Below are 26,923 nucleotides of genomic sequence, written 5' to 3'. Positions count from 1 at the left end.
ATTTGCCTGCTTTTTGACGCCCGCCGACACTGGTATTACTATGCCACAAAAGTTTCCTGAGCACCTGGCATACCACCTGGCATTTAGCATCCTAGCTAAATGTAACCAAGCTTTTAAAAAACACAGAATGTCGTAGCCGTGTGAGACCGACTGAGGGTTGTTTAGAGTCTCGTAACCTAGTCTGCAGTATTTTTTCGTTCTTCAAAGTTAACTAATTAGTTGAGCCTAATTAGCTAACTTTTTAACTATTACCCTGGGGAACCAAGTGTCAAAGGAAAAATTGTAGATCACTTTGAAAAATAGTCGACTGCAATGTTTGCACCAAGATACCGTTAACGTAAAGTAGTTTTTTTTTTCCGGCCGTAAACCCTAGCTCGCACAAAAAAAAAAGAAGCGTCTCCGTGACAATGGTGCCATTTAAACATTCCAAGACGTGTCTAAGAGAACAAAATCCATTTTTACTGAAGTACTCTCCCCGATGAGCCTTTGCATGCAAATTGGGGCAGAGATCTGACCCAGCAGCTGGTCACGTGATAGCTTTCTTTTAAGGCCAGTAAGTAAAGCTGCGTAAATCGTACCTTGATAGAAACAGTGCTGCTAACAGTTTTTTGAGACGATCTACAACATTTACATTGACACTTTGTTCCTCAATTCAATAATTAAAATGTTGGCTAATTAGACTTATCTAATTTGTTAACTTTGATGAACGAAAAAATACTGCAGACTAGGTAACGCGGCTCTAAACAACCCTCAGTTGGTCCCACGTGGCTTCGAAATTCTGTGTTTTTTAAAAGATTGGTTACTTTTAGCTGGGACACCTGGTATATATGTCCTGCCGGGTATGTGCCACTTCTCATTGCCCACCAGGCTGTGGGCAAACTGCCCACCGTAGCAGGTGGCAGTTCAATTAATGAGAGGTTGCTTGGGAAGTGCAACCGGGTTCTTGCATAGCCCCACTGATGGTGGCACCTGCCATCGCAGGACATCGCTTAAATGCTACACCTCTGCGCCAGGAGTGTTACGAGCTAGGACTCCCAGGGATCTATGAGTGTGAAGTAGAGAATGACCAATTCCGCATGTATGAGCATTAACATCGGTATCTGAACAACTTCAGTCCGTAAAAAATGAATCTGAGCACTGGAACCGAAGTGCTAGCACATCTGATTCACATTTGGCCTGACTAAGCAAATCGACTAATTTTTTAGTTTTTTCCTCCCCCATTCTGCTCTTTTGTCTGAATTCCCTATGGTGGTGCGAGCATTTCATGGTGGGAATTTTATTTTTAGTTCTTTTTCTGACAGCGCTCTCTATTATTTGTCTTTGAATTTGATTTTGTTGCCGCTTTTTTGTTCCGCTGTTGCTTGTGAAACCTTGTGGAGTGTGGGCTTCTGGAGGGGGTGGCACAGTTGATTGTGGGTAGCGAAGGTAAAGTTCCAGTGACTTTAGGCGAAGGTATGTTGGACAGCACCCTAGCCAAGGGGTTGCGTTAGGGGCGGGGTGGCTGGTTCTTCTGGCACTTCTGGACAGGCATGCAAGACGCTGGCTTTTTTGCAGTGTTAATGCTGGTGCTGCTTATGCATTAAAATCAGCGATGCATCTTGATAATGGTAGATCACAAGGTAGGAAAGCGGCGATGACATTTTTACATTTTGGTTCTCACTTACGTCTTCCCCACCATCTTGGTGCGTTGACAACTCTGAGTTCGGCAACAATGGACAAAGGAGGGAGAAATGTAGAGGGAAAGGAGGTGTGAAACCACCGGCCACCGCGCCCAGGAGCGCGCCGAGAAAAAAACTATAAACAAGAAAGCACGTGCTCTCCGCTGGCTGATTGCAGCGTGAGCAAGTTCTCTGATGACAGTTATGCTTACAGCGATAAGAGGCGGCGATGCCTCGGGTCGACTTTTTGCCTGCGTATGAGAATTCTGGCTCCTACACGAGGATCTACCGCGGCGTAAGTAAATATCGGCTCCCTCCAAGATAAACTCTAGTCGCCCGATTGATACGGCTGGTAAAGATGAGTGGATCGACGCTCGATCATTATTTTGTTCCTATATCAGATTCACTTTCTTTGCGGCAGCGTGTTGCCGGCGTTGTGCCCAACCCAAACCTCCGTTTTTCCGAAAACTTGTCGGAACATACTATTAGTGGTTCTTTGTCGGAAACTGCAAGGTCGAATGGAGATTTCGCAGCTATATTTACATGCATTATGTTGTAGCTGGCATTGCAACCAGAAAACTTCGGTGTTACATGTTCTGAGGTAGGTGTGCGTGACATACCTTAAACTAGATTAATTAATTCGAGGGACGACAGCTGTACTCGACTGGTAGTCGACGGGCGAAAGCGCAGTGCTTTCGCGTTGTTTTCGTTTTCGCGTCCACGCGTCATGTAGATTGTGCAGTACTACGCGCGCGCAATACGCACAGCAGCGTATCTGTAACTATTTGGTATAAATAGCTCTGCAGTCTATGACCGCATAAACTGTAATCCTCTTATCCAAAAACGCCAGTAAATGCAACAGAAAAAGAACTGGAACTGGAAAGTGTCAAGGGCTCCCTTCTATATGGGCGGGGATTATCGGGCGGATTTGATTACTCACCTAGTGTGGGCGCTTGGTGAGTAATATTATATACAAACTGGCATGCAGCTCTGTGGCGGGTTTCGCTTGTAAACACGGAAAATGCAGTACTGTGTTGTTTTTTGGCAGATGTTTCTCACACAAAAGTAAGTTTCGCGTCCGTAGGTATCAAGTAATTGCTCGAGAAAAGGTTTATGGGGGATTAACGTCCTAAAGCGACCCAGGCTATGAGGGACGCCGTAGTGAAGGGCTCCGGAAATTTCGACCACCCGGTGTTCTTTAACGTGCACTGACATCGCACAGTACACGAGCCTCTAGAATTTCGCCTCCATCGAAGTTCGACCGCCGCGGCCGGGATCGAACCCGCGTCTTTCGTGTCAGCAGCCGAGCACCATAACCACTGAAATAAGCTCTGGGCAGATGCTCGCTCTAATACACATTTTCGGCCAAATTGCGTTTACAAATAGCTTAAGTAGCTGTCACAGCTTTTGGGTAAAACGAATGCGGAGTCCTCAGCATTTGTGCAGCTATCTGTAAGTTTAGCACAGTCAGCAAGTTTCTTTTTTGTTGTTTACCAAAGCACACTCAGCGTGATAATACAGATGATAGATGTGCGCAAAACAAGACGAACCACGTACATACACGCGAGAAACGCAAGGACTGGTGCAACTCAGCGTATCGCTCATTGATTCACGCGATTTCATAACACTTGACTACCTAGTCAAGGCTTTGAATAGAAGCTGTCTTGCTTGCTGCATGTAAGAATATCCTTTTGACTGCTTGAAGTGTGTGTGTTGCTACAATAGCTGCTTTACTCCGGTGCATCTTTCACTATGCACATGGCACACTACCGGAAAGTTTCAGCTTAGGGCGTCATCTTAGCCAGGTGTTTCAAGTGGATTCAAACCGATTAACTCTCACCAAAATAAACACATACTTTCACGTTCATTTTTGGGCCTTCTCTCACCTACTCTTTCTTTTTACAATCCAGCAGTGCGTATGGTGGCGGCGCAGCTTTCATTCCAGAACACTACAATTTCCCTCGACCTCTAGCGAGTTGGAATGCATCAGTCGAGCCTCTGATTTTGTCAGCAGCTCTCTGTGGGCTTGGCAGTCAGTGCTTTGCCTGGTTCCTGGGTGGGGTCTACCTGGGGTCGTGATGAGCGTTGTTCTTGTCTGGTTTCTGAAGGGCCTGAATTTTCAACCACTGGTCCAGCTTGTGGAGAATCTGTGTGATGTGATGATTTTTCCACCAGGGTATGTTTTAGTGGTACCATTGCTCAGTGGCTCTGGTTTGCTGACTTCCGTGGGTTACGAGCTTGAAGAGTGAGACATTCCTGAGGGCTCTCTTTCCTTTCTCAGCAGTGGTCGCTGTTTGCTGAAACCTTGTCACTGTATATGACTGCAGTTCGCAGGGGTGTTCATGAGAGCATGGTGATGAGTGATCACTACATCCTCTTCTTTAAAGCCACGAGAGGCATTGCTCTACATTTGCCGTCAGCATAGCACTTCATCATCTGCTTCTTTTCTCTGTAAGTTGTTTAGAGTTCTTTGTGATATTTCCCCTGAAATGTTGGTGTGAATCTTCCTTCCAAGGAGAAGTTCAGCTGGTGTGTTGTGGGATATGTAATTGTTCCATAGTTAAAAAGGTACTCACTCAGATGTTTTTTCTAGATGCTTCCTGACGTCTTGACTGTTTTCTTTACGTTTCTAATAAATCTTTCTACCTCGCAATTTGCTTGCGACCGTAAGGGTGTTGCCTTGCGATGCCTAATACCAGTTAGCTCTAGGGATGCAGCAAATTGCTTCCCAAGGAAAGGGGGACTGTTGTTGGTCTTCAGCACATAAGGCCTTCCATGCTTTGAGAACATGTTGTTTCGCTTTCCTGTCACAGTTTCTGCATTCGATACCAAGCCTGTTGCCAGTGGCTGCCATGGTCCATCTGAGAGTGGTGTCATGCGTAATGGTGGACATTTTTTTCTACAGCTGTTCTCTGGCACTCTCCACAGTTTTTGATTGCTGACTCCACTTTTTTTTTTATCAATTCCTGGGAACCACATCTTCTCCTTGATCAGTTTGGTATTAACCATGCCTTCATGTTCCCTGTGTGCCAGCTGGATGGCTTGTGATAGAGCTTCTTCTGGTATTACCAGCCTTGTTTCGCTCAAAACATCATCACTACTGGCAAAATATTAGTTCACCCCTGATCTGTGTGAAGGGACTTAGCTTTTCATCTTTTTAGTCTCTCAGATAATGTCCGATCACTTGCTTTTAGTGTTGCGATGAGCAGTCTCATTTTCAGGTCATTTTTGCATGCCTTTTCTATTTTCTGCATCGTCAGTGCTGTGGGTGTACTAGTCTTCAAGATGAAGGACGCATACTCTTCTGTTGCAATATACTCTTTGGATGTAATAAGGGAGTAATTACTCATTGGCATCCACCAATACGCAGCCATACAGCTGCAAAGGAAAGCTGTACAGCTTCCACCGAAACTTCGTAGTTGAAGAAAAATTCGTCCTTGTCTGGCGTTCGAACCCGGGACCACCGCTACACCTTCTGCACCCACATTGGTGGTTGTCTGGACAGGTAGTTGGCGGGGTTTCTTTCCTAAGCATGTGCTTAATGTCAGAAGTGTAGTTGTAGCCTCAGGTTAAAACGTTCCAGTTTTGCTGCTAGCTTTGCGCTTCGGTTCTTGATTGTGGACACACTAGTTAGTGGTAGGGAGACTGTCTTCACTGTGGATTTGCCTCTGGTTAGGCACTTGCAGAGGTGTTCAGTCATTGACATAATAGCCAGCATCCCTTTGCCATTCTGTGGGTATTTTCTCTCAGTTGGTTTTAGTGCTCGGCTATAACATGCTAAGATGTTGGGTTTTCTTTTTTTTGACATTTCGTGGGCCAACACTCCTGGTATCCTGTCAGGTCAGCATCAATCAGGTCAGCCCTCTGGCTTCAAAATATGCTAGCGTGCAAGGTTTGTTGAGGGGGGATGCTGGTTCTAAAACCACTTTTTATTTCTGGTTCAATCTTTATCATAATTACTGTAAAAGTATGCTTTTTTATGTAGAGTCCTAATATGCAATTAGATTTTGAATGTCTTAACTAGAATATGAGCTATAAGGAGTTTTGTGGTTTTAATTAGCCCCTTCGTTACAGGACGTTAGCCAAAAAATGTTTATAAATTATTATAAATATTTACAAAGCTGCATCCCCTATCATGCACTTTGTGCAGTGATGCTGTTTTTACACTTGCCTCACTGAAAATACATTAGTAAAAAAATCTGTGAATAGAATGTACAAAATGGGTTGGCTAGTAATTTAGGAAAGCTACTAGTTAAATTTAAAACATAATATAAAAGCTAGTAAAAATAACATCGGCGCACAGTTCTCCTCCTAATAAATTGAGAGTAATGTCATTTCAATTGCCCAAGGCAAACCAGGGAAAAATTTCGTTAGGTGGAGGCTGTAGTTATAAAATTACGAACTGAGATAAATAAATTTGAAGTCTGTGAGCTTTTAGTGAGCCGTGGGAAATCGAATCACCTGAAAAACGGCTGTAGTGTTGGCTGGACTAGCTGCGCTGCTCTATTGCAATCTTGGGAGGTGTTAAGCGGAAGGGCACGAAACGAGCCTACAAACAGTAGCAAAATGGCTATGGGCGGCTAAGGAGCGGTTTCAGAATTGTGATTCCGTGAAGTGGAACATCATTTCGAAGCTCGTGTTTCATTTTTAGCCATGCGACTCTCAAAATATTTTTTGTAGCGATAGCTACATTACGATAGCATTCCGAACCTTCAGTGTGGCGCCGCCACCCTGTGGCCGTGCTGCCACCCCGTGGCTGCACCGCCACGCTGTCACGTGGTTGGTCACGTGACGTGGAGCAGCTGCTGGTGGCACGGCGCCGTGGCTGATCACATGGGTCGTCACGTGGTTGCTCACGTGACCAAGTCCGGCCAGCTGTAGCTATCGCGTCACTCCAGGTTTAACCAGAGCTAAACCACTGCCAATTTTTTGTACTTTGGAATTGTTTTGAGCATGGATAATTTACAGAGGTATAGTCTAAAGTATATTCATTACGAAAGACTACTTTTCCAGAAAATATGCTTTCACAATTTTCTGCAATCTCAAGGCCTGCATCCCCCCCTTAACTCCTGTTTTACATAATCCAGGGCTTTCTGGTGCTGCTCCATCCAAGAGAACCCTGTGTGAGCATGGGTGAGGCTCTTTAGCGGTTCAACTGTTTGTGCCAGGTGAGGAATAAAACAGCTGCAGTAATTTTTCATCCCATGTAGGCTTGCGACTTCTGTTGGGCTATCTTCGCCATTGCTTCCATTTTCCCAGGATATGCACCGACTCTGATAGCAGAGAACATGTGACTAAAGAATGTTGCATGCATTTTTCCTCATTCAGGATAAGCCCTGCTTCGTCCAAATGCTTGAGCTCCAGCCACAGACGTCGGCCATGTTCTTCGGTTTTGCTGTCAGGATGCCGCAGGGAAGAATGTCATCACTGATATTAATGGTTCCTTCTTCTTTGGGTAGCAGTTGCCTTTCTTATGGTGTCCTCGAATATCTCCACAGCAGCATTGACTCCAAACAAGAGCCTTTTTTGTCTTCTCAGTCCATAATGTATGGAAAAGGTCATTACCATTCATGAACCTTCTTCCAAGTTTAGTTGGTGCTACCCCTCGTTGAGATCCAACTTTGAAAATAATGCTGCGTTATTTAGAATGCTGATGACCTCTTCGGCGTTAGGCATGATGTGCTGTTCTGAGGCAATGGCTCTGTTTGCTTATTGCATGCCATTGTGCTTAAGCACAATTACATTAGCCGAGACACACGGTGTTGGGCCTGTTACCTGTTCTATGATGTCTTGGTCGTCTAGGTACCTTATCTCCACGTCCACTGTATCTCTCGGCTGAAAAGGTTTTTTGGTTTTTGTCCATGGTAGGCTCCTTTTAACATGAAATTTCTTTAGCACAAATCCAAATTTATGTTACGCGATTCGACTGAGAAATTCTGATCCTGTAGAAGTGTGAACAGAACTGAACTGAGCTGCACTGTGAACTGAACAGCGTCTGAAAATTTCAGTAGCACTTGAGGTTTTTGTGTGCTCGGTAGCCCCACATGCATTTATGTTTTGCTCTTGCATGCTATGTCTCTAATTGTCTGCAGAGTGTCCTCTACCTCAAGTACACCTGGCATGAGCTGCTGCTGCTCTTCTGCAATGTCATCAACGTGGTGGTTCAGCTCGGCATGGGCATCCCGCTGCTCATCGAGTCGGCGCAGGAGGTGCTGGCTGTGCCCATCAATGGCACGGATGGCAGTAGCACACTGCCAGTTCAGCCCTATGACCCATTTGCCTTTGATGTCATCGTGATATTTACCGTCGGTTAGTTTCAACCTTTGATGTCGTGTCCATCGGATGTCAATCGGGACGAATTGTAAGCTTGCTTTGAGTGCTATGTAGGTAAAGGCAGCCTGTGTGTCATTGGCTGTTGACCTGGCCTCTAATACTCGCATTGCATAGGGTACTTGACCATCTAACTGGAGATCTTTTTTTTTCTTTGCCAGTGACTCCTTGGGGAGACATTTTGCTGAAAAATAATGCAACTACTTGTTACACGAAACAAATAAATCCCACTTCCTATTTCCTTGAATCTCATAATACGTTTATTATAAGATTTTAGAGCAAGAGCTGTTAAGCGCCCGTTCCTGGGTTTTGCATTGTAGTAGGATGTCATCTGTCATTGTCTGTTGTAGTTTTCAAAGTAACCGGCGGGTGCGTTGCCATGGGAACCACTCGGGGGGGTGGTTACAGTGCAAGAAGGAAGGTATCACATAAGCGCAGAAATGCGTAACTGGTGGCTGGTTACCACAGGCGCCATGTGGAGGATGATTACCATGGAAAGAGGAGGGTATGGCGAGAGTGTAAGAAGGCGCAGCTGGTCGGCGGTTGCCACGGGAACCACCCGGAGGGTATTTAACCTGGAAGGATGAGGAGGGTTTCCATGAAAGAAGGCTTTATGGCGAGAGTGTAGGAAGGCATAGCCAGAGGATGGTTACAACGGTAACTGTCCAGAAGGTGGTTTTGTGGAAGGAGGAGGTTATGGCGAGAGCATGGGAAGGTGCGCCTGGAACGTGGCTGCCATGGGAACCAAACGGAGGGTAGTTACCCTATAAGGAGAAAGAGGGTTGCCGTGGAAGGGAGGGTACAGCGAGAGGAGGTTATGGCGAGAGTGTAGGAAGGTGCGCCAAGGTAACCATGCGGGATATGGTTACCGTGGAAGGAGAGTGAAGGGTGTAGCGAGAGCGGAGAAATGTAGCACAGTCCACCTGCGGCAGCTGCTGCGAAAAGCGCGGCCCAAGGAGAGAAGAGGATCATCGGCGGCACTGCTCTTCTAGAGCGGTGGACTGGAGAGGAGACCTGTATGAAAAATGACTGCGTGCGGAAAATTAAAAACAGTGCCCTAAAATTATGCAGATTTGAGGTTGCTTTCATATTGTCTGTACAAATATCTTAACAGCTGTCGCTGAATCTCAAGTTAACCACTGGTAACCATACTTTCAATTTTTTTCAAGAAAAATTCTTTTTCTGCTCATGTTTTTCTTAGTGCGATTAGTATATTGAAGCAGGGTGTGACACAGAGGGCAGCTTGCACTTCACATTACTCCAAAAACAGTCAATATTCAGCCCACCTATTGCAAATAAATTAAACTAGACTTATTTAGGCATAGTTCATGTTAGTTCTGCTGGGTGGAAGCAGCTAGTCTTGTTTGTTGCACATTTGGGAAAAAAAGAGCTGCGTCTTCAGACCTGCTGCAGACAGGTGTCAAAGCTGCACTCCCCAGTTAAGGGGTTAAAAGTAAATTAGTTGTTTCGTAGTACATACAAAACCCATGACTGGGCAGCTTTGGTAGCATTGGTTTAGAGCCTACAGTGAAGAAAAAAAACGAAACCTCTCGATGCATTGCTGCCTAGTTGTTTTATTAATTCATTTTATTCAATTGGTCTTTGAGTAGTGCCTTGTCATGTGGACGTTACAAACTCGGTTGTCCTAGTAGGTATTTACTCATAGATGTTTAGGTACAGTATAGCCTGACATTACAGAAGAGACAAATTTTCAGTGAAGGGCTTTGTTCTATTTCTACATCAGTTCTAAAAAAATACTGTGTTGCGGATAATTCTTGATCTTTCACTTGGAAGTATTTTTCATTTCAAAACTCACTCTAGTTGGATAGAGCTTCACTCAGCAGTTAAGCTGTGCACACATTTATGGCCACATTGTACTTACTGTTCTTTTGTGACAGGGAAATAGAGCGTTGTTAAAGTTTTTCTTATTACCTGAACAAAAGGCTGATCACTAGACGAATTTATAAGTGCTAGAATTTTGATGCCTCTGAATTGTTTATTTGAGGGAAACATTATAATATTTATTTCGTTCACTGCTATGATTCTGCAGGCCGTGGTCTTTTGTTGCCAACTGCTTTTTTTTTTTTTCTACCGTACCCTAGGTGTTGTGTGCCATATTGGGCCATACAGCACCGTGTGCACTAACATGGGTGTGCTGCATGAGTAAACATTTGCAACGAGTGTCTGAGCAAAGAATGTCACAGCAAGTTATTCTTCCTTCTCCTTGGCTGCCAGCATTTGGAGCATGGTTTGGGGTGTCTGGAGTCCTCTTGGAGCACGAGTACGAGATTGCACTGCACATGGCATGCATGATTTTGGCATCGGTCTACAGTGCCACAGAGTACTTTGTCTGCGGAGACAGCCACAACTCTTCGCTCATTTTGGTAGGCAATGTTCCCACACGTACGCACATTCAAAGGGAGGCTAAGAACAAACTGAAGTTTCCTTGTATGGATGGATTACTGCCTTATAATGACAAAGAGGCTACCACCACTGAAAATGGAGCTTTCCTAAGTGAGGAAAGGAAAAAAAAAGTGGAAGGTGAATGTCACCGCCAGGAGCCGTTTTCACGAGCAGACTAATGCCGTGAAGGCAGTTTTCTTCTTCGCGGATCTGAGGCCAGGCTAAACTGTCGTTCACTTATAACTGGCGATTTTACAGTCGTTTTTATCACTGACATCAAGAGATTAAATTGTTTCCGCTCATATTTCGAATTATCAAAGTGCTTGTGCTTTCATTCTTTTTGCCTTTTGTTTAAATAAATTCTCTCTCACGCCTACTTTGCTGGTGTATATTCTGTAGGAAAGATTCAACTATGAACCACTTAGAGGCAGCGCTATTGCTTTTAGGCGTACCCAGCGTATATTTGAATTTAATGTTTACAGAAAAAGGCTAAATTTTCTTAGTTTGCTTCACTGCAGAACATAACAGGGGAATGCACTGAAACCTTGGTAATTTGGATTTCACAGAAGTGGAGAAAATGCTCAAATTAACTGAATGTTGAATTATAGGAAAGGGGGGGGGTCCTAAAAAATCATTACAAAATGCCTCACATCAACATACCTTTATTTCTTGAAAAAATTTGAAATTGTTGATTGTCCCACTCGAAAAATTTGTGCAAAAATCAGTTTCACTGAAGTTTCCTTATTTTCAACATCCACAATGTTGATTGACTTCCTGACAAAGTGACTATTTTTTCATAGTTCAACACATAATATGTCCTATAAGACACTCAGTGCATCAACAGCCTCCCCCTGCATGTACACACTCCCAGCAGAAAAGAAAGCACACACTTTTTGCATGCATGTGACAGTGGAAAACGATTGCAGGCTTTGTGTTAACACGAAGAATGCTGACAGCATACAACGAAAACAAGGAAATGGCTTCGCAGCCAATGATCATCACGATGAGCATTGTGCTTTAACATTTCGGCTGGACGCTAGCACTGCTCGTGATATAGTGGCCAAACTTCTGAATCGCTTACTCAACATCATCTCCCCATCTCCAGTGCCCTGTGCACATGCGAGCTGTGCCACCTGTCCGAATTAACTGAAGTACAGCTGGATTCCTCTAAATTAACGAGTTGCAAACCATAGAATCTTACTTATGTTTGACAGGACAGAGTGGAGTGTCCGAATTATCCACTTCTCCAAATTAACGAGATATTGCTGTACAAAGGGACTGTTGCTTTTTTTTCTGCACTAATGCGTATGATTGGTACAATAGCATCTATATTTTACTACCTGCTTGCGGGCATGCTGCACAGGCGCAGGGGCATGCCGGACTCGCTCATCTATCGTATATGCGAGGTGCAAACAACCTCAAAATGTTTGTTCGAACTGAGCACGCGGGTGGTTTTGCATTTTTCTTCTCTACGAATGCAGCTGACACAGTTGGGTTTAATTCCATGACTCATGCCAAGTAGTAGGAAGGCTGTAATCACTAAGCCATCAGAGACATTTTGTTCATAGTGAAAGTTTTGTATTTTTTTGGTTGCCAGAGTAGTTTTCCACACCTTCCCAATTTCTTGAGGAGGACCTGCAGGTGTTTGCTTGTTTTGTTGTTTTTCACAGTACCGAGCACTAGTGGCAGCTACCACGACAAGCATATCAGCGGTCCTGGCCACCAAGACAGTCTTTCACCCGACTTGGACGGAATTTGTGCTCGTTGGAGTCTCTGAAGGAATGATAGGTAGAGCCTCCTTTCTTTCCTTCCTCAAGCTGTGTTGTGCGGTGCTGTCTTGTTTTAAAGGTACACTGAGGATAAATAGGAGTTGGTCCATGTTGGTTGTTTACTGTGCTCTAATGGCAAAGAGGCCACTCTCACTGAAAACAGAGCTTTTTTGAGCTGGAAAATAACAAAGAAAAAGTACAGGTTTCTTCACCACCAACTGTTTTCACTAACGGACGGCAATGATGTCAGTGCTTTTTCTATTTAGACATATCTTTGAGGCTAGGCCACATGCTCATCACTTCTAGTTGGTTACCACAGAGTCCTTTTTGTCACTGACAGCTTGAGTTTAAATAAAGGATTTCTCAACGATAAATGCATCTCTTGGTGCCGAACAAGTATCAACGGAGCCACTAAAAGCCAAAAAACTTTTTAACAACAACATTGAATATACTGTCGACGACTGATTTTGTAGCAAAAGCTACATTGGCCACAAACTCGCAGTTTCGCCGTGCTCGCATTCCCACCGTGGTCACACCGCACCACGTGACCAACCACGTGACTGGTCACGTGACGAACCACGTGACAACAGCTAGCCAGACAACCAGACTAACCTGGACTTGCAATCAAGATTAACGAAGGCTAACCAAGCTATGCCTTACCGTTTGCTACGTATATCCAATTTTTTTTCTTACTCTCTGGGGACCGCAAAAACGACCGAAAAATCAGGCAGTTCAGGAAGTCAAATTTCACCGAAAAAAATCCCAAATTTATTGCCAGTATGCAGGAGGAAGGCGGCAGTTGTATTGCACACATTCTGAAGCTCCTCATGACTAAATTTCACAACGCGTCATGTGCACAGACGACGGGCGGCGACCACTTTAACGAGCTCGGCCTGGCTGCGCTGCCCTCGGCATGTGGCCACTGAACGCACGAGTTGGGACAAGTTGTGGACAAGAAAGTGCACATGCCGCTACGGGAACTGCGCTGCGCCCACAGTATGATGGGCCCGGAACGAGAATGCGAGGATGACGAAACAATAAGAACTGAGAAACGGCCGAAGCAAGCGCTCCGTCGGCGTTGGCCTTCGTCATTAAGCTTAGCGACTAGAGCCAAAATCGGCATCGCTTCTAGCGATATGCACTCTGCGGTGGCTTGCGTATAATGAGAGGCGTCTTGCCTGTCATCGAAACACCAGTTATTTACTGTTTTACGCTAGAAAATTCAGAATTTAATTGTGGTGCGTTTTGCCGCGAGTACGCTGACCTTGCTTTGAACTCCACCAGTATTTCCTTCCACGCTGCCCATCTACGTGTGAGGCCGTACACCTCCCACACGATTCGCTGCTACCTCTTCCCGTGTTCGGGACGAAAGACTTGGTACAGATCAGTTCAGCGAACTCTGACTACTGTTCAAGTTCATGCAGGGGAAGACGTTCAAGAACAGTACGAATTCTAAACCGTGCGGGCACAATGTGCCGACTCGCGCAGAATTTTAGCATCGCAATTTAAGATGCTCCCTTTAAGCTTGAATTTCGATTTGTTTGGTCAAGTTTTCTATCTCTTGTGCAGCTTGAATTAATGAAGCTCCACTGCACGCATTATGTGGTGGCTTGGGTATTGGGAAAGAGTGCCTTCACCCCTATTTTTCATCTTTTAGAAATAGATGTTTCATGCCAAGTGAAGCTGTTTTGTTTATCATGATATGATACATAATAGGCATATTATCATCATTGTGGGCATGAACATAAAGGAGGGGTGTAGGTAATATACAGAACATAGCCAAAAGATAATTGAGCCACTTGATTGTGAAGAAGAAGTTATAAATATCGCTTACTTTGGTTTTTATGCTTAATTTATAGTTAGAATGATTGGTTTTTATTCTTCAGTTATAATTAGAATGATGTAGTCAGTTTTTGTCTCAAGAACAAAGTTTTTTCATCGAAAATGCTGAGGCAGTGAACCTAAAAACGGTTAGGAATTCATTCCAATTGATGGCCCTTTTTTTGCATGCGTGGAAGTATGTTTTAAAAGTACTGTGTAGCAATAGAGGGATGTGCTTTATTTAATGCAAGCAAGCTCAGAACTTTTTATTGGTAGGTTAATTGATGAAAAGTTCTATGCATTCAATGCTTAGTTATGTATTGCACAGGGTATGCCCGTGTTATAAAGCGCCCAGTTTCAGCCAGCAGGGCAAAAAGGGAATGGGCAAACTTGTATGTCTGTCCGTATGTGTACGTGTGTGTTGATAAACTGAAGTCATCAGATGTGGCACAAAGGCACTGTAAGCAGTGGGCAAAATTTCTGCCCACTTACTTTTGCTGCTACTTTTATATCAGTTTTTCAGCTTTTCATCAGCTTGTAAAACAAGAATGGTTTAGTTCTGCTGATTAACTGTAAGAGGAGCATACTGCAAGGAACGGGTGTTGCCTAAGCTGTTTCTTTTTGTTGTTCCAGAGATGTACAGGACATTTTGCAAATTTCTTGCCCTGTTGAAGCTGGAGTTTCTGTCTTATGTGAGTTGGAACATTGAACATTGGGCTGAACATTGCGCCGTGGTGGCAGTCCTTTGATTATGCTTTTTTTTTAGCTGTATGGGCCACCTTACTGATGTATTTGGTTGCAAATTACTGCGTTGTATATTTGTTTCCCATGGGTGGAGTGCAGCCACAAATCCGACAAATCATACTACATTTGACTGCAACTTCATAAAGAGAATGAGTGGAATATTATTTCTGTGTTGCTCTTTTAGTTCAGTATGGAGAAAGCTGTCTAACTTTCTCTTGTATAGCTGCATTTTAATTTAATGTTATTGCTTGATCCCCTTTCTTTACTTTCTTTGTCATTAACAGTTGTCATAGAAAACATTGATTTTTAATGAACTGCTGCTCTATGCCTACAAGAGGGGACTTAATAGAATTAATTTGTTCTTGCAGCTGAGAAAAGATATTACTCCTAGTCCAGGGCATGTATTTGCCTCTGTCTTAATATAGTGAAACCTTGGGCCACTGGCTCTTTAGTATCTTGAGCATTTCCTCATATTAAAGAAAAGAAAGAGAGAGAAAGTAGTAATCTGTACTTTTTGGTGATTTTTACAACCTTAGTTGGAAATAGTGTTGCACCTGAAAACATGTCTTCAATTACCCGCCGCGGTGGCTCAGTGGTTAGGCCGCTCGCCTACTGATCCGGAGTTCCCGGGCTCGAACCCGATCGCGGCGGCTGCGTTTTTATGGAGGCAAAACGCTAAGGCGCCCGTGTGCTGTGCGATGTCAGCGCATGTTAAAGATCCCCAGGTGGTCGAAATTATTCCGGAGCCCTCCACTACGGCACCTCTTTCTTCCTCTCTTCTTTCGCTCCCTCCTTTATCCCTTCCCTTAGGCGCGGTGCGGTTCAGGTGCCCACTGATGTACGGGACAGATACTGCGTCATTTCCTTTCCTCGAAAACCAATTATTATTATTATTATTATTATTATTATTATTATTATTATTATTATTATTATTATTATTATTATTATTATTATTATTTAGCTTCGTGTTGCAAGATTTTTGAAGTGTTGATGGTTGGACCTGGCTGTGTTGATGAGCATATGGTCCAATGACAGTGCTAGGCAAAGGCAAAGGCATTGTTAAGCATTCAGCAGCAACAGAAAATGTTGACGCATTCAAACAATCCACCGAGGATCACCTAAGAGCTTTTACACGTATTACCATCTGTGATGATTCCCCATGCTAAATGGGCTTAGGTTACCTGACTAGTGAAATTTGAGTTTTAGATAAGCAGTTTAATATTCTGAGGCAAGAGGTGCTTAAATTTGTTAATAACTATGCTTTTGAGAGCTTTTCTTTTAGGTCGTCAAAGTGGACGCCTCAGGATGGGCGTTTGTTAGGCATTACTTTGAGAGTTTGGTTGTCTCTCATGTAAGGTATGTTTGTTCTTCCTAAAAACAGGTCTGGTAGAGTTTGTGATGCAGAGGTTTTAGTTCTAAGCATAGTTTCTCTTGTTTTCTATGCATTATAATAATTAATTTGTTATCCACGCTCCATTCTTGCAATTATTTTAATGTGAGTTACCAATGCGGGATAGCTCTTGAACAGTAATGCAATGACAGACAGGCTAGTATCATCAGTGTACCGAAGAACTCCGCTGTTGCATCTTTCATGGGACCGCGAAAAAAAAGAAAGTGTACCCCTGTGTTTTGCTGTTTGTCTGCGGATTTTAAAAAAAATGTAAACGCAGCGTAGTTATCTGCATGTGCTGCGCAATGGATCTGCATGTGCACAAAATTCCCGAAACGTTCATGGAGTGATGGCCCTCCGTCTGCCTGAGGAGCTGTGTGTGGAAGGGAGGAAACAGCGAGGAGGGAATGTGTCTTTTAAGCTTCAGATGTCACAAAAGAAATTGTTGACAGAAACTAAAGCCTAGAAGCCAACCCGCGCAGCCGCATTTGGTACAGCGCTGCCCGTGTGTTGTCTTCTGCGGCGTAGTTTCGTTTTTATGCCTTTGGTCATTCTATCTTGTGTCACACTGACCACAACTTCATATACAGCCTGCAAGCATGTGTGTGTCGGCGTGGGCACACCGGGCCGAGGCCATCGAGCACGGTGGCGATTAAGCACTGACAGACTGATTTGGCTGGCATGCCAAGGATCACATGTTTACACAATTGCCACAAAGGATCACTTGTTCAGTGATCCATTTCTGTGTTAGCTAAAAGTGTCCCCCGCTGACTTTGAGATACCTTGTGTGCAGGTGTACTGTTCTTGTTTTCGATGGCTGCTAGAATAGGATGCCTTGTTTGATGCAGACTATATTCGGAATCCTGGTGCTGAATGCCGGTGTTCATAGTACCCCGTGGCAGTTCACAACAATGGCGATCATCATTGTGTACAGTCTGGTCCTTTGGAGTGTTGGATCGCTGGCTGTGAGTGCAGTTCTTGTTGTTTTGCCTCGCTTGCTTGTTTCTTTTGGTTCTCATTGCTTATCAAAGATTTAGTTTTCCTTTTCTGATCTGACTGAGTACAGACAGCTGCCATGAATTCAAGCAGAGCAGCTGTTTGAAAACATGCGTTATAATTGCATTGATGTGAATAACGTGGCCATTGCCTTGTGTTGGTGATGTTCGTTGTCTGTATATAGGGTCAGAAGAAAAGATCCATGCCTTGTTTACAAGTGGTGCCGTTCAAATTTTTTCTTCTTTACCATGTCTGTACTATGAATGCTGTAAGGACCTACACTACTTTGTAAAGTCTGAAATACTGTTTTCACTTTGTATCTCTTTGTATTTAGCATTTGTTTTCCCCTAAGCTCTTCCACTAAATGCTGAAATACCAGCCTCTGTTCACTGTATTCTGAGCTGATGCCTTAGAAGTTTCAGTGATTTCTTTCTGTTCATCGTAGGTTCTTGTTGTAGTCAATTATAGTAGTGTACTGCGATTGCAGACTCTGAGCGTTGCACTCACACCAAACCTGTGTTTTTAACACTCGAGAGTCGGACTAAAGCAAGCTGTGGATGCTTGCTCACTGCTGACAGAGAGAGCACCCAGCATCCCTTGCGCCCTCCCATGTGTGTTGTCTGCCACAGAATGGATGGGAGACGAGAAGACTATAGAAGAAAGTGCTCCGCTAAAGGAAATATATGTGATATACACTTACGATCAAATCCACCGATTTTGGTGGAGCTGTGTGCACTGCTCACTGGAGTGACTTTGGCTTGGCAACTATTCCCAATCTGCCACTGGAAAATGCAACCCACGACCCTGATCTGCCATTGAAATAGCCTTGCCCAAAATTAAGCCGAAAAAGTTGATTCTGAAGTGCTGCAGATCTGTGATTAGAATTCATCATAGAATGTAGAGCCTGCAGCCAATTTTGGATGTTTTCGCTTGTATCTTGGTAGCTAGTAGGTAACCTAAAACCTTTGCATTTCAGGTGAGGAAAGAACGGCAGCTTTTAGTGTACACTTATGTTGCACTCAGCATGATAGCCCCGCTGTTTCTCCCACTTGAGGTAAGTGAGGGCATGCTGGCCTATGGGTAGCATGACAGATGAAATTCATAGCAATTGATAGTGCTAGTTCCCGGAGTTTGATCCTGGCATGCATTGAGATCCATGGATAAAAAATTGCTGCAAATGTAAATGTGCTGTCAAGTTGAAAAGGAACATGACCAGTTCGAAGGAAAATGCATGTTGTTTCGCATTTCTTGCTAATGCATTTTAAACTCCAAAGCTGTTTTCGAACTACTGAGCACACTGTGGTGGAGGGCTGTCAGTTGATTTCAACTCCGTGGAGCCCTTTAACTTGCACTGAAATATCAGTACACTGGTGTCTCTACTACACCTTCCCCTCATTGAAACCTAAGCTAAATGTATAAACAAAAATCTAATTTAAAATTATAGACTGAAATATAAACTAGACATCTAAAATAGGTAACTAGCTATAAAGTTTTGTATCGTTTGGATGCAGATTTTGAGACACCTGCTCTTTGGAGTGCTGCAAACAGGTGTGGATAGTTCGTTCTACCACTCTCACGGTGCCCGTGCTGGGTTCAGTCTCGCGTGATTTGAAGCTTATCGTATTCGTTCTGGCCAAAATTGACTAATACATTTTTTCTGGCGTGACGTCACTTAGCCCGCAATAAAAATGGTCATGCAGGATACAGGGATCCCTCGGCTAGCTAAGCCTTTTTGCTAAAATGAACTGTGTGAGAGCACTTTAATCCAAGTAGGTTAAGCCTGAAGTGATCACCTTCAAGTGACATCAGACTGTACATACAGTAGAATCTTCATGATACGAATTTTACGGGACATCAAAATGTTTGTATCGCTCAAAATTTGTATAATCTGAAAATGAACGTCCGTATGCAGAAGCACAGGAAACGTAACCACGCATATATGTTCTTGACTGATGGGATTTATTCACAGCCACATGCCACCACTCACAACTCACAGTGCCTACTGCGTTGCTGGCGATACATACTAGTACGTGACTGATTACAATTAAGGGGCAGCGCTCTGTGCTCGCGGGTGCGGTCATAGCTCCCATGTTTGTATCATCTGTAGTGGCGAGGGAAAGCATTCGGAAAAGCCGAAATACTGCTGATTGTACACAATGCGATTTGGCCAGGTGACCATGTCATTCGTATCATTTGATATCAGCCGCGACCGTATCATCGAGATTCTTCTGTGCAAGAGTCCAGCGAGGAATATGGTGGTACTTGAGGAGTGCTCATTGCAAAGGTCGTTACATCAGTATCAAATCATGAACTTGAAAGAGATAATAGTTAAAGCATGTTCACAGTTCTTTTTTTTTTTCACTAGCATTTTATTTCAACCTGGTAGTGTGAATAAGTGTTGTGTGTTTTAAGTTATGACATTTCTCACTGTCTGCTCTAAATCTATGCCTTAGTACATGCTGAGTGTTGCACTTGGATCTAAGTTAAAGTAGAGTTTCTGCTGCTGTTTCAGATAAGTGCCCGGTTTCCAAACAAGCCAGTTCAGATTGCTGACGCACCCATTGTGCATCTTGTTTCAGGTAGGGCCCTGATATCCTTTCAATTCTCTGCTCCAGACTGTCTTTTAGATAGCTTGTAAATTTGTCCAGCTCACCAAAAGTTCAGCTGAACAGAGGAACCTGAAATACAAGGTTGTGCGCAGGCATGTAGTCACGATTAGTGTGCCATTAATGGGGTAAACATAAATAAAAAGGTGTGTGCTAAGAAATATATATCAACACTTTGGAAGACAAATACGTTTAGAAATTGCATGCATAGCCTGCAGTCAAGCATTCTGTTGTTGTGGGTTTAAGCAGCAATCATTGCATTTTTAACGTGATAGAAAATTTCCTTGATAGTATCTGCGAGAGGCTTCTCTCGGTTTTAACGCTCCTGTAGAAACTTTACTTCTGCTTGAAAAGCTGTATGGGCTTAATAACATGTTATATCGAACGCCACCTGCAATGAACCATTGCTTCCTAGGTTTAGAAAACATCTAACTTGCAAAAAGCGTTTATTTGTTTCCAGTTGGCAGTGCAGGAGTGCATGTTAACCTACCTATTTGCTTCCAAAGACAGCGATTCACCATACTCACTTCAACACGTTCGTTTTTAATACGTGTCAGTAGTTGGTGCCACATGCTTGGCTGCTAATTCTTGGATTGGGTAGTAGTTTTCACATAAGATGACACTATAGTTGCTCACTAGTTTCGAAAGTATATTGCAGGAAAAAAAAACATTCTTCTCTCGCCGCTTCTTTTTAACACGGCCATGGCATTGTGGCAGGACAAGTTTTGGGCTTGCTGAAATTCACATGCTGTTTTTTGGCGCTGAAGTAGATGCAGACAGCAAACACCCTAACCTTGTAGATGATACTGAAAGCAGAGAGTGTGACTTGATCCGTGAGGTGAGGATTGGGGCTTGGACTTTGAGCCTGCCAGTTCAGACATTAGGCTTTCCCGCATGGCGTAGTTGACCAAAACAAGATGGCGGTGTTCACGTTCAGAGAGTTAAGGCGACAGAACGAATGCCATGGGTGTGGGCACTAATTAGATTACATGTTGCGGAAGGATAAAAAAATAAACGCGCTCTTGCGTTGCAATTGTTAGAAGCGGGTCGTCCCCCACGTTGTTCGCAGCACGCGTGGTATGTGGGAAAGCCCACTTGCGGAATTGCGCACAAGGTCAAGCCTAGCGGCATCGGAATGCGATCGGTCCACGCGATAAACGATGGAGAAGAAAGAGAACAGGGCCTTTATATTGTTTTCCTGGAACTTTAAACTCTATATTCAGATAATTTGCCCAGGTATTGCGCTTTTTCCACAGTCAAATTTACGAAAGTCGGCGCAATATACGACTGCTGCAGAGTATTCGGGAATTTTCGAATATTCGGAAATTCACGAATATCATTTCTCGAATACGAATATGAACCGAATATGAAACATATTCGATTCGTATTCGAAATATCGAATATTCGCACAGCCCTACCAAATACCTCTAAATAACGGCATAGCAGAAAGCATTATTCAAACATTCAGTGTGCAAATCCCATGAAAAAACAGTGAGAACTGTCAGAAGCGAGACAAGTGCCACTTCGCTTTTCATACCGCTGACTGCTTTAGGATCTCTCGCAAACAAGAAAGGTTTTTCTTACTGTAGATTTGTGATTGTCTTAACACCTGAATAAAATGAAAACTTCTCGCATATGACCTTTTCAGTTTGAGTTATTGCCAATTCTTTTTGCCAATGCAGGTCGTGCAGTGCCTTTGCGTACGGAACAATGCAAGCAAATGGGTTAATCAAAGCATACAAGTTGAACTGTTCATGTTAGCCATCGGTCCCCATTGACAGAGTTCATCTTGAACAAAGTCTACTGGCTTTTTTTGTATGCATGACTACTTGACGAACATTATTTAGAATTGGAGCCTAATGTGCATGCAGAAGGTTTATTTACGCTCTTGTTTCACAGACGCAGCATGCCTGAAAAGTTTGCCCTTCTAGATTTTAACTGCACTGTGTGGTATGGCCTTTAATCTTGCTGCTTCAAAGAGCTGAAGAAAGTAATTTCGTTTAGGTTAGTGGGACTGAGTGCAAACATGAGATAAAAATGTATTCATTCTCACATGCCACCGCTGCGTTTCTCTATCGGTAACTTTATCCTGCTTATTTGTAGTTGAGGTAGGCGAGCATCAGTAACCAAAAGGAAGGAATAGAAGGCTGATCTCTGACTGCCTGGCACTGTATTTAATAGAATAGAGAATAGCACAAATTGTCATCATTGCATTCCTCCCTTATCTCAAGCCAGTTGAAAATATAGTTGAAAGAAGGTAAAAATTAAGAAGAAGGGAAGCTCAAGATATATTATCAGATAAAAAGGTAGGCTTTCTTCTTGTTCAAAGCAAACAAACTGCCTTGCTAAGGAACACTTGATGTTCTTTGGCTGGGCTAGATGGTAAGCTTTTGGGGTGCCCATCATTTTGGCAGAAGCCCGACATGTGACTTTTTTGGTGACTTACAGGTGCCTTCTGCGTCCTTATGAGGGTCTACCTTCACATTGAATTGCTACGTGTCTACAAGAATTTCAATTGCGGACTTGTCAACCAAGGTATTCAATATGCTAAAACCTGCTGCCCTCGTTTTTTTTAAAAACGCTGCTATTAGGGATGGTTGGTTGAATGTTTTTATTTTTGTGTGCTACTTCCTGGCTTTATAAAGGACAGGAAGGGACTGACTCTGACACACTCAAACGATGAAAGCATGCACAAGCCCCCCCCCATCATTGATTGAAAATTAAGCTTATCTGTCTATATGCGTATGAATGCTGCCACATTTACTGTGTGACAGCCAAGTTTGTGTTGTGCGAGTTTCCATGGGAGCTACAGGGGGACTGGCTCACAACGATGTACCAATTGGGAAAATGCAGCACCCAGGAACTTAACAGTGGGTATATTGTATCTAGTTACCAAGCGAGAATAGTATTGTTAATAAACCCATGCAGAATCGCAGAACGTGGTGAAGCAGCAGGGAAAACAGCAAGAAAGGAAGGTTAAAGAAAAAGGGGTACAGAATTCAGCAGATCGTTTAGCTCTTGCCTAAGAGGTCCTGAGCGTGCCAGCTTTAACATGATCCTCCTAATGCTGCTTCAGACTACAAACCCAAACAGTCGTGTGACTGGGGAACTCACTGCACCTCGCTGCACCGTTTCAGCGAAAGCAGGCTGCTTGCAAAGGATATCTTAGCCGAGATAGGGAGGCTTGTCTGTGGTGTTTTTGTTGATACTACTGTGATAGCTCCGACAAGATGATTTACGAAGTTTCAGCAAATTTTAGTACATCCAGCCTTGCTTGCTAGCAGCAGTTGAATTTGTCGGCTCTGTTCAAATGCGGTAAGCAAAGGTGGAAGCACACAACCATCCTGCAAATTGTGCACTGTAGTCGGCGCTATGTTTACAAATTTGGGTAGCATTGCACGGAAATTATATGATTTTCGCAAGTGGTAGATCATCTCATGCATTGATCTCTTCTGGGAGAAGACAGCCCCACAGAACATCCCAGTTATGCTGTCGTTGATGCAGCCTTCCCTGTTTCACTCGGACTATGAAGCATTTCACTCTGTGAACTAAAAAGTGTTTCACTCTATGACTATGAAGTGTTTCACTCAGACTATGAAGCACTATGAACCATTGTTTCTTTCTTATACAATTTAAGTTTATGATTGGAATGTATTTTAATTTAAGAATAATTTCTTTAATTGTATGTTTGCTTGTTTCTTTCTTGTCAATGAATATTTTGTGCCTTCCTTTGCTTCTCCTTGCGTAAGCATTCCTGGGTCTCCTGACTCCAGAGACGACTGGCCTGCTGTCTGGGAGAAGACACTGAATTTATCATGGTGCCAAACAATTAATGATGCATAGCACATGCAGTGCGTGTGCGCTGCATCCAGCCAAGCTTGACGGGACCACCTGCTTCTTTCTTGAGGGTGCTCAACTGCGACCATAAGGTGCGAGATGCAGCATGGAAGTTAACCCTTTGTGCTTGATGGGAATAATTAAGCTGACTAACATGGCTTGTCTCATGTGTTACATGTAACAAGTAAGGCAGCCTGTGCAGTAATGTTTATTTCGTCATTTTTATTGCGCAGTCAACTATTTAGATGCTATCACTCAAATGTTGGGGCGGATTTTGGCAACTTAGGGATGACTAGCATCTCCTTGGCTGGACAGCTATTGTTTGCTGCTTTTCTAATGCTGTTTTTCACAAATATTTAAGATTTTAAGCTGTTATGTATGGATTTTAACACTTTAATCCTATTTTCATGTTATCTTAAGCTAGCCTGTCTCAGTCTACAGTTTGAGAGTTGCATCCTCTGCATACCTGTTCATACAGATAAGACAGTGAGAGGTTCCTTTAGGGTTGATGTCTGCCAGTATTTGTTACAAAGTGTCCATGGCTAGATGTCCCTCGCAAGCTGTAGAGCATGAAATTATCTAGCTGTGCTGCTTTCAAAAATATTTCACTACAGACAGTAGCATTTGGCATTACAGGTTGTCTTGAATCTCAGTTTCTTTTTGAAGCTTTCCTGGACCTAATCGCAACAAATTTCTGTTGACACTTTAAAATTTAGTGTGTACTTGATATTATCAGTGTTCATTGGCTAGCTTACTAACAAACTAATTCGTTGATAAGCTCATGGAGAAGCTTGTAAATATAGTAAAGCATTGCTGGAATGACCTCTAGTGCAACTCGAGTTTTTTGTTGTTTTTTTTTTGTCAAAAGATGTCATAAAAAAGCCTCTACATGCAAAAAGAATGACTTTGAAGGATATAACAGCAAATGTTCATGTTGAAACTTTAAAAGAAATTTTTGCGTATGCAAAAATTGACCCATATGATGACCCATATGCAAGTTTTTGCATATGAGTCATCTACTGCATATCGTGCCTCGAGAAAATTTTTTGGGGTACACAAGAAGAAAGTCACAAAGCTCTATGGTTTTCTACAAAACAATCACATCATATTGGTTGAAATTGTCTTGGGAGACCTTAGAGAAGTATAAACAGGTGGTGAAGAAAAGACAATTGTACTGAAGAGCAGAAACTGCAAATGAATTACAGATTACTCTTTTTGAGCTTATTATACAAATGATCTGCATGTGCAGTGCCTTGTGGTTTTGTGCACTCCTTTCTGCGACAAGTTTGTGATGGAGATATGTGGAGTGCGGCCTGCTTGCCCTGTTCCTTGTTTCCAGCAGTGGAATAAATGCATTCATATTTTTTTATATTGTCTGTGGTATGTTTAACCTAATTGGTGACTATGTGCCTTTGTAGACATAGCTGACAAAATGCATGTGCATGCATTTTTTTTTTTCTCGTAAAAAGTAATAAGTGCAGCCATGCAAAGGAAGTATAAGTTGCGAACCCACAGCCGGGAACTTTTATTTTCTGTGGCCTGTCATTAACAGGAATGTTCTATCGTATTTACCTAAATATTCAGGCACCACTTTGTCACTGGTAGTGTGCATAAAAGCTACCATGAAATTGCATTACTCAGAGCCTCCACTTGTATATGTCATTGTTTGTGTTGTGTTATTTTTTGCGCGTATGTGTGCTTATCTTTTTCCATCAATCGTTTTATTGCTATTTAGCCAAGAGAGCCTGTTTGGCAGGAATAGGTACTGACTTGCATATGCTCGAGCATTCATAACAAACTCGTATGGCAGTGGTTGCCATTCGATCGGTCTTCCTACCTTCAGTGGCTGGTTCAGAAGACTCTTGCTTAAGGCACAACTCACCGACTCCAAACTATGCTGTTTACTTATGAATTGGTTGATCATTCAGATGTTTACCGATTACTGAACTGCAGGCAAATTGACATGTGGCAGTGGGCTGGACATTTGAATTCACTAGAAATTGAAACTCAAATTTTGACAACCTTCAATAGTGCAGCACCTTTTTGCAGTATTTACGCTCTGCACTATACTGTATACCAGTAGCTCTTACATTAGATGTGCATTGTGGCCATTTCTTTATGCTATAAAATAAACATTTGATGACTTCAACCTGCAAGCACTTCAATGTACTCTTGCATAACAGCCAACCTCATGCAAAGGCTGCTTCAGATCTATAATGTTTTTAACTTGAAGGCTGTATAAGTATTCACAGTCTGCGAGTACCGAATGGTTTCTCAGTCTGTTCTCAAATTGAGCATATATATATCACTCGCTTCTTCTCATTCCTATTATACGTGGTGGCATGGGCAGGGTCATTTTGTTTTCTAATCCCTTTGCTCGTCCTAACATACTCTTTACCTCTTAAAACACTCCTGTAAACGGCTCTTAGAAGATGTTAAAATGCTCGAGGACCACAAGTAGTATTGTGTATTACGTCCAACATATAATGCCTGTGGCAGCTTTAAAAAAATTGCCTTAACATAAGTTCACAAGTTTATTCAAGATGTTTCACCAGCTAGGTCACAATTGTAAGTCGACCTGTTTTTCAAAATTTCAAAATCCGAAGTGGGGGGGTCGACTTAAAATCGAAACCAAGGCATCGCACCATAAATAAAGGCGAGACAAACAAGATATGAGGTACGCAACAGCATGGTTGCATTTTTGCTGCGCGGCTCCGTCGCACCACTCTTGGTGCTGGCTGGCCTTTAGCAGCTGCTACGTCAACACGCAGAACCGCCAACCCCACCCCGCACATGGTGGCCGCTGTTGCTAAGCAGCAAACCAGCACCAGCCCACTCCCCACACGTGGCCGCAGATTGCGGCTACTGATAAGCGGCGGCGGCTCGATAACGCCTTCGCTCTCTACTCTTTAATAGACGTCGTCCAAGCTTCTTTGTTTACTTTCAACCACGCACTCTGTGCTCAAGGGAGCGTCATTAGTTGATGGAAGGGCCGCTGTTCCAATCGCGGTGGCACCGCCACTCTGAATCGCAACGGCGCTGGGGAGTGTCGGTAGCCGATGGAAGAGCCGACGCCGCTCACGCGTAGTTTCTCATTGGCTCTGACATATTTGACTACTGCTGGCCGCATATCACAAGTTTTTAATGTAGTGCTTCGTCATTTGTGCTCCAGCACTGGTAAGCGACCAGCGCTCGTTCATGGCTACACTCAAGATGGCGGTCGTTCTTTACACCGAAGAAACGAACAACTGTGCGCCGGGCTGCAAGTTCGACGTTCGCAACGGGTGATGCATTTGTGGCAGCTGCAGCGAGACAAAATTTTCATCTGTTCCACACAATGTCGTCATGTGGCTGTTTGCGAAGTGCGGG

At 43.3% G+C, this 26,923-nt stretch overlaps 1 protein-coding gene across 3 annotated transcripts; it reads left to right on the top strand.

The window, feature by feature from the left end:
- The first annotated feature begins 1,739 nt into the window (after positions 1-1,739).
- LOC144107443 (uncharacterized) lies at positions 1,740-24,921 on the top strand. Of its 3 annotated transcripts, XM_077640441.1 has the most exons (11): positions 1,816-1,953; positions 6,746-6,826; positions 7,751-7,967; positions 10,224-10,372; positions 12,062-12,179; positions 14,615-14,673; positions 16,964-17,080; positions 18,088-18,165; positions 19,624-19,690; positions 22,166-22,252; positions 23,467-24,921. In XM_077640441.1, the coding sequence occupies exons 3-11, from the start codon at positions 7,832-7,834 to the stop codon at positions 23,523-23,525; spliced, it is 870 nt and encodes a 289-aa protein (XP_077496567.1). In that variant the 5' UTR covers positions 1,816-1,953; positions 6,746-6,826; positions 7,751-7,831; the 3' UTR covers positions 23,526-24,921. The 3 variants fall into 3 exon arrangements, with proteins under 3 accessions (XP_077496565.1, XP_077496567.1, XP_077496566.1); XM_077640439.1 differs by lacking the exon at positions 6,746-6,826 and having other exon boundaries at positions 1,740-1,953; XM_077640440.1 differs by lacking the exon at positions 6,746-6,826 and having other exon boundaries at positions 1,823-1,957.
- Positions 24,922-26,923: the final 2,002 nt, after the last annotated feature.

Source organism: Amblyomma americanum, chromosome 10 (genome assembly GCF_052857255.1).
Source record: "Amblyomma americanum isolate KBUSLIRL-KWMA chromosome 10, ASM5285725v1, whole genome shotgun sequence".
Classification (NCBI taxonomy): domain Eukaryota; kingdom Metazoa; phylum Arthropoda; class Arachnida; order Ixodida; family Ixodidae; genus Amblyomma; species Amblyomma americanum.
This window is presented reverse-complemented; position numbering and strand designations above follow the sequence as displayed.

Coding starts and splice junctions, on each gene's coding strand:
- LOC144107443 (XM_077640439.1), top strand. CDS start 1,888: ATGCCTCGGGTCGACTTTTTGCCTGCGTATGAGAATTCTGGCTCCTAC. Junction 1,954..7,750: donor ACACGAGGATCTACCGCGGC/GTAAGTAAATAT, acceptor AATTGTCTGCAG/AGTGTCCTCTACCTCAAGTA. Junction 18,166..19,623: donor CGCTGTTTCTCCCACTTGAG/GTAAGTGAGGGC, acceptor CTGCTGTTTCAG/ATAAGTGCCCGGTTTCCAAA.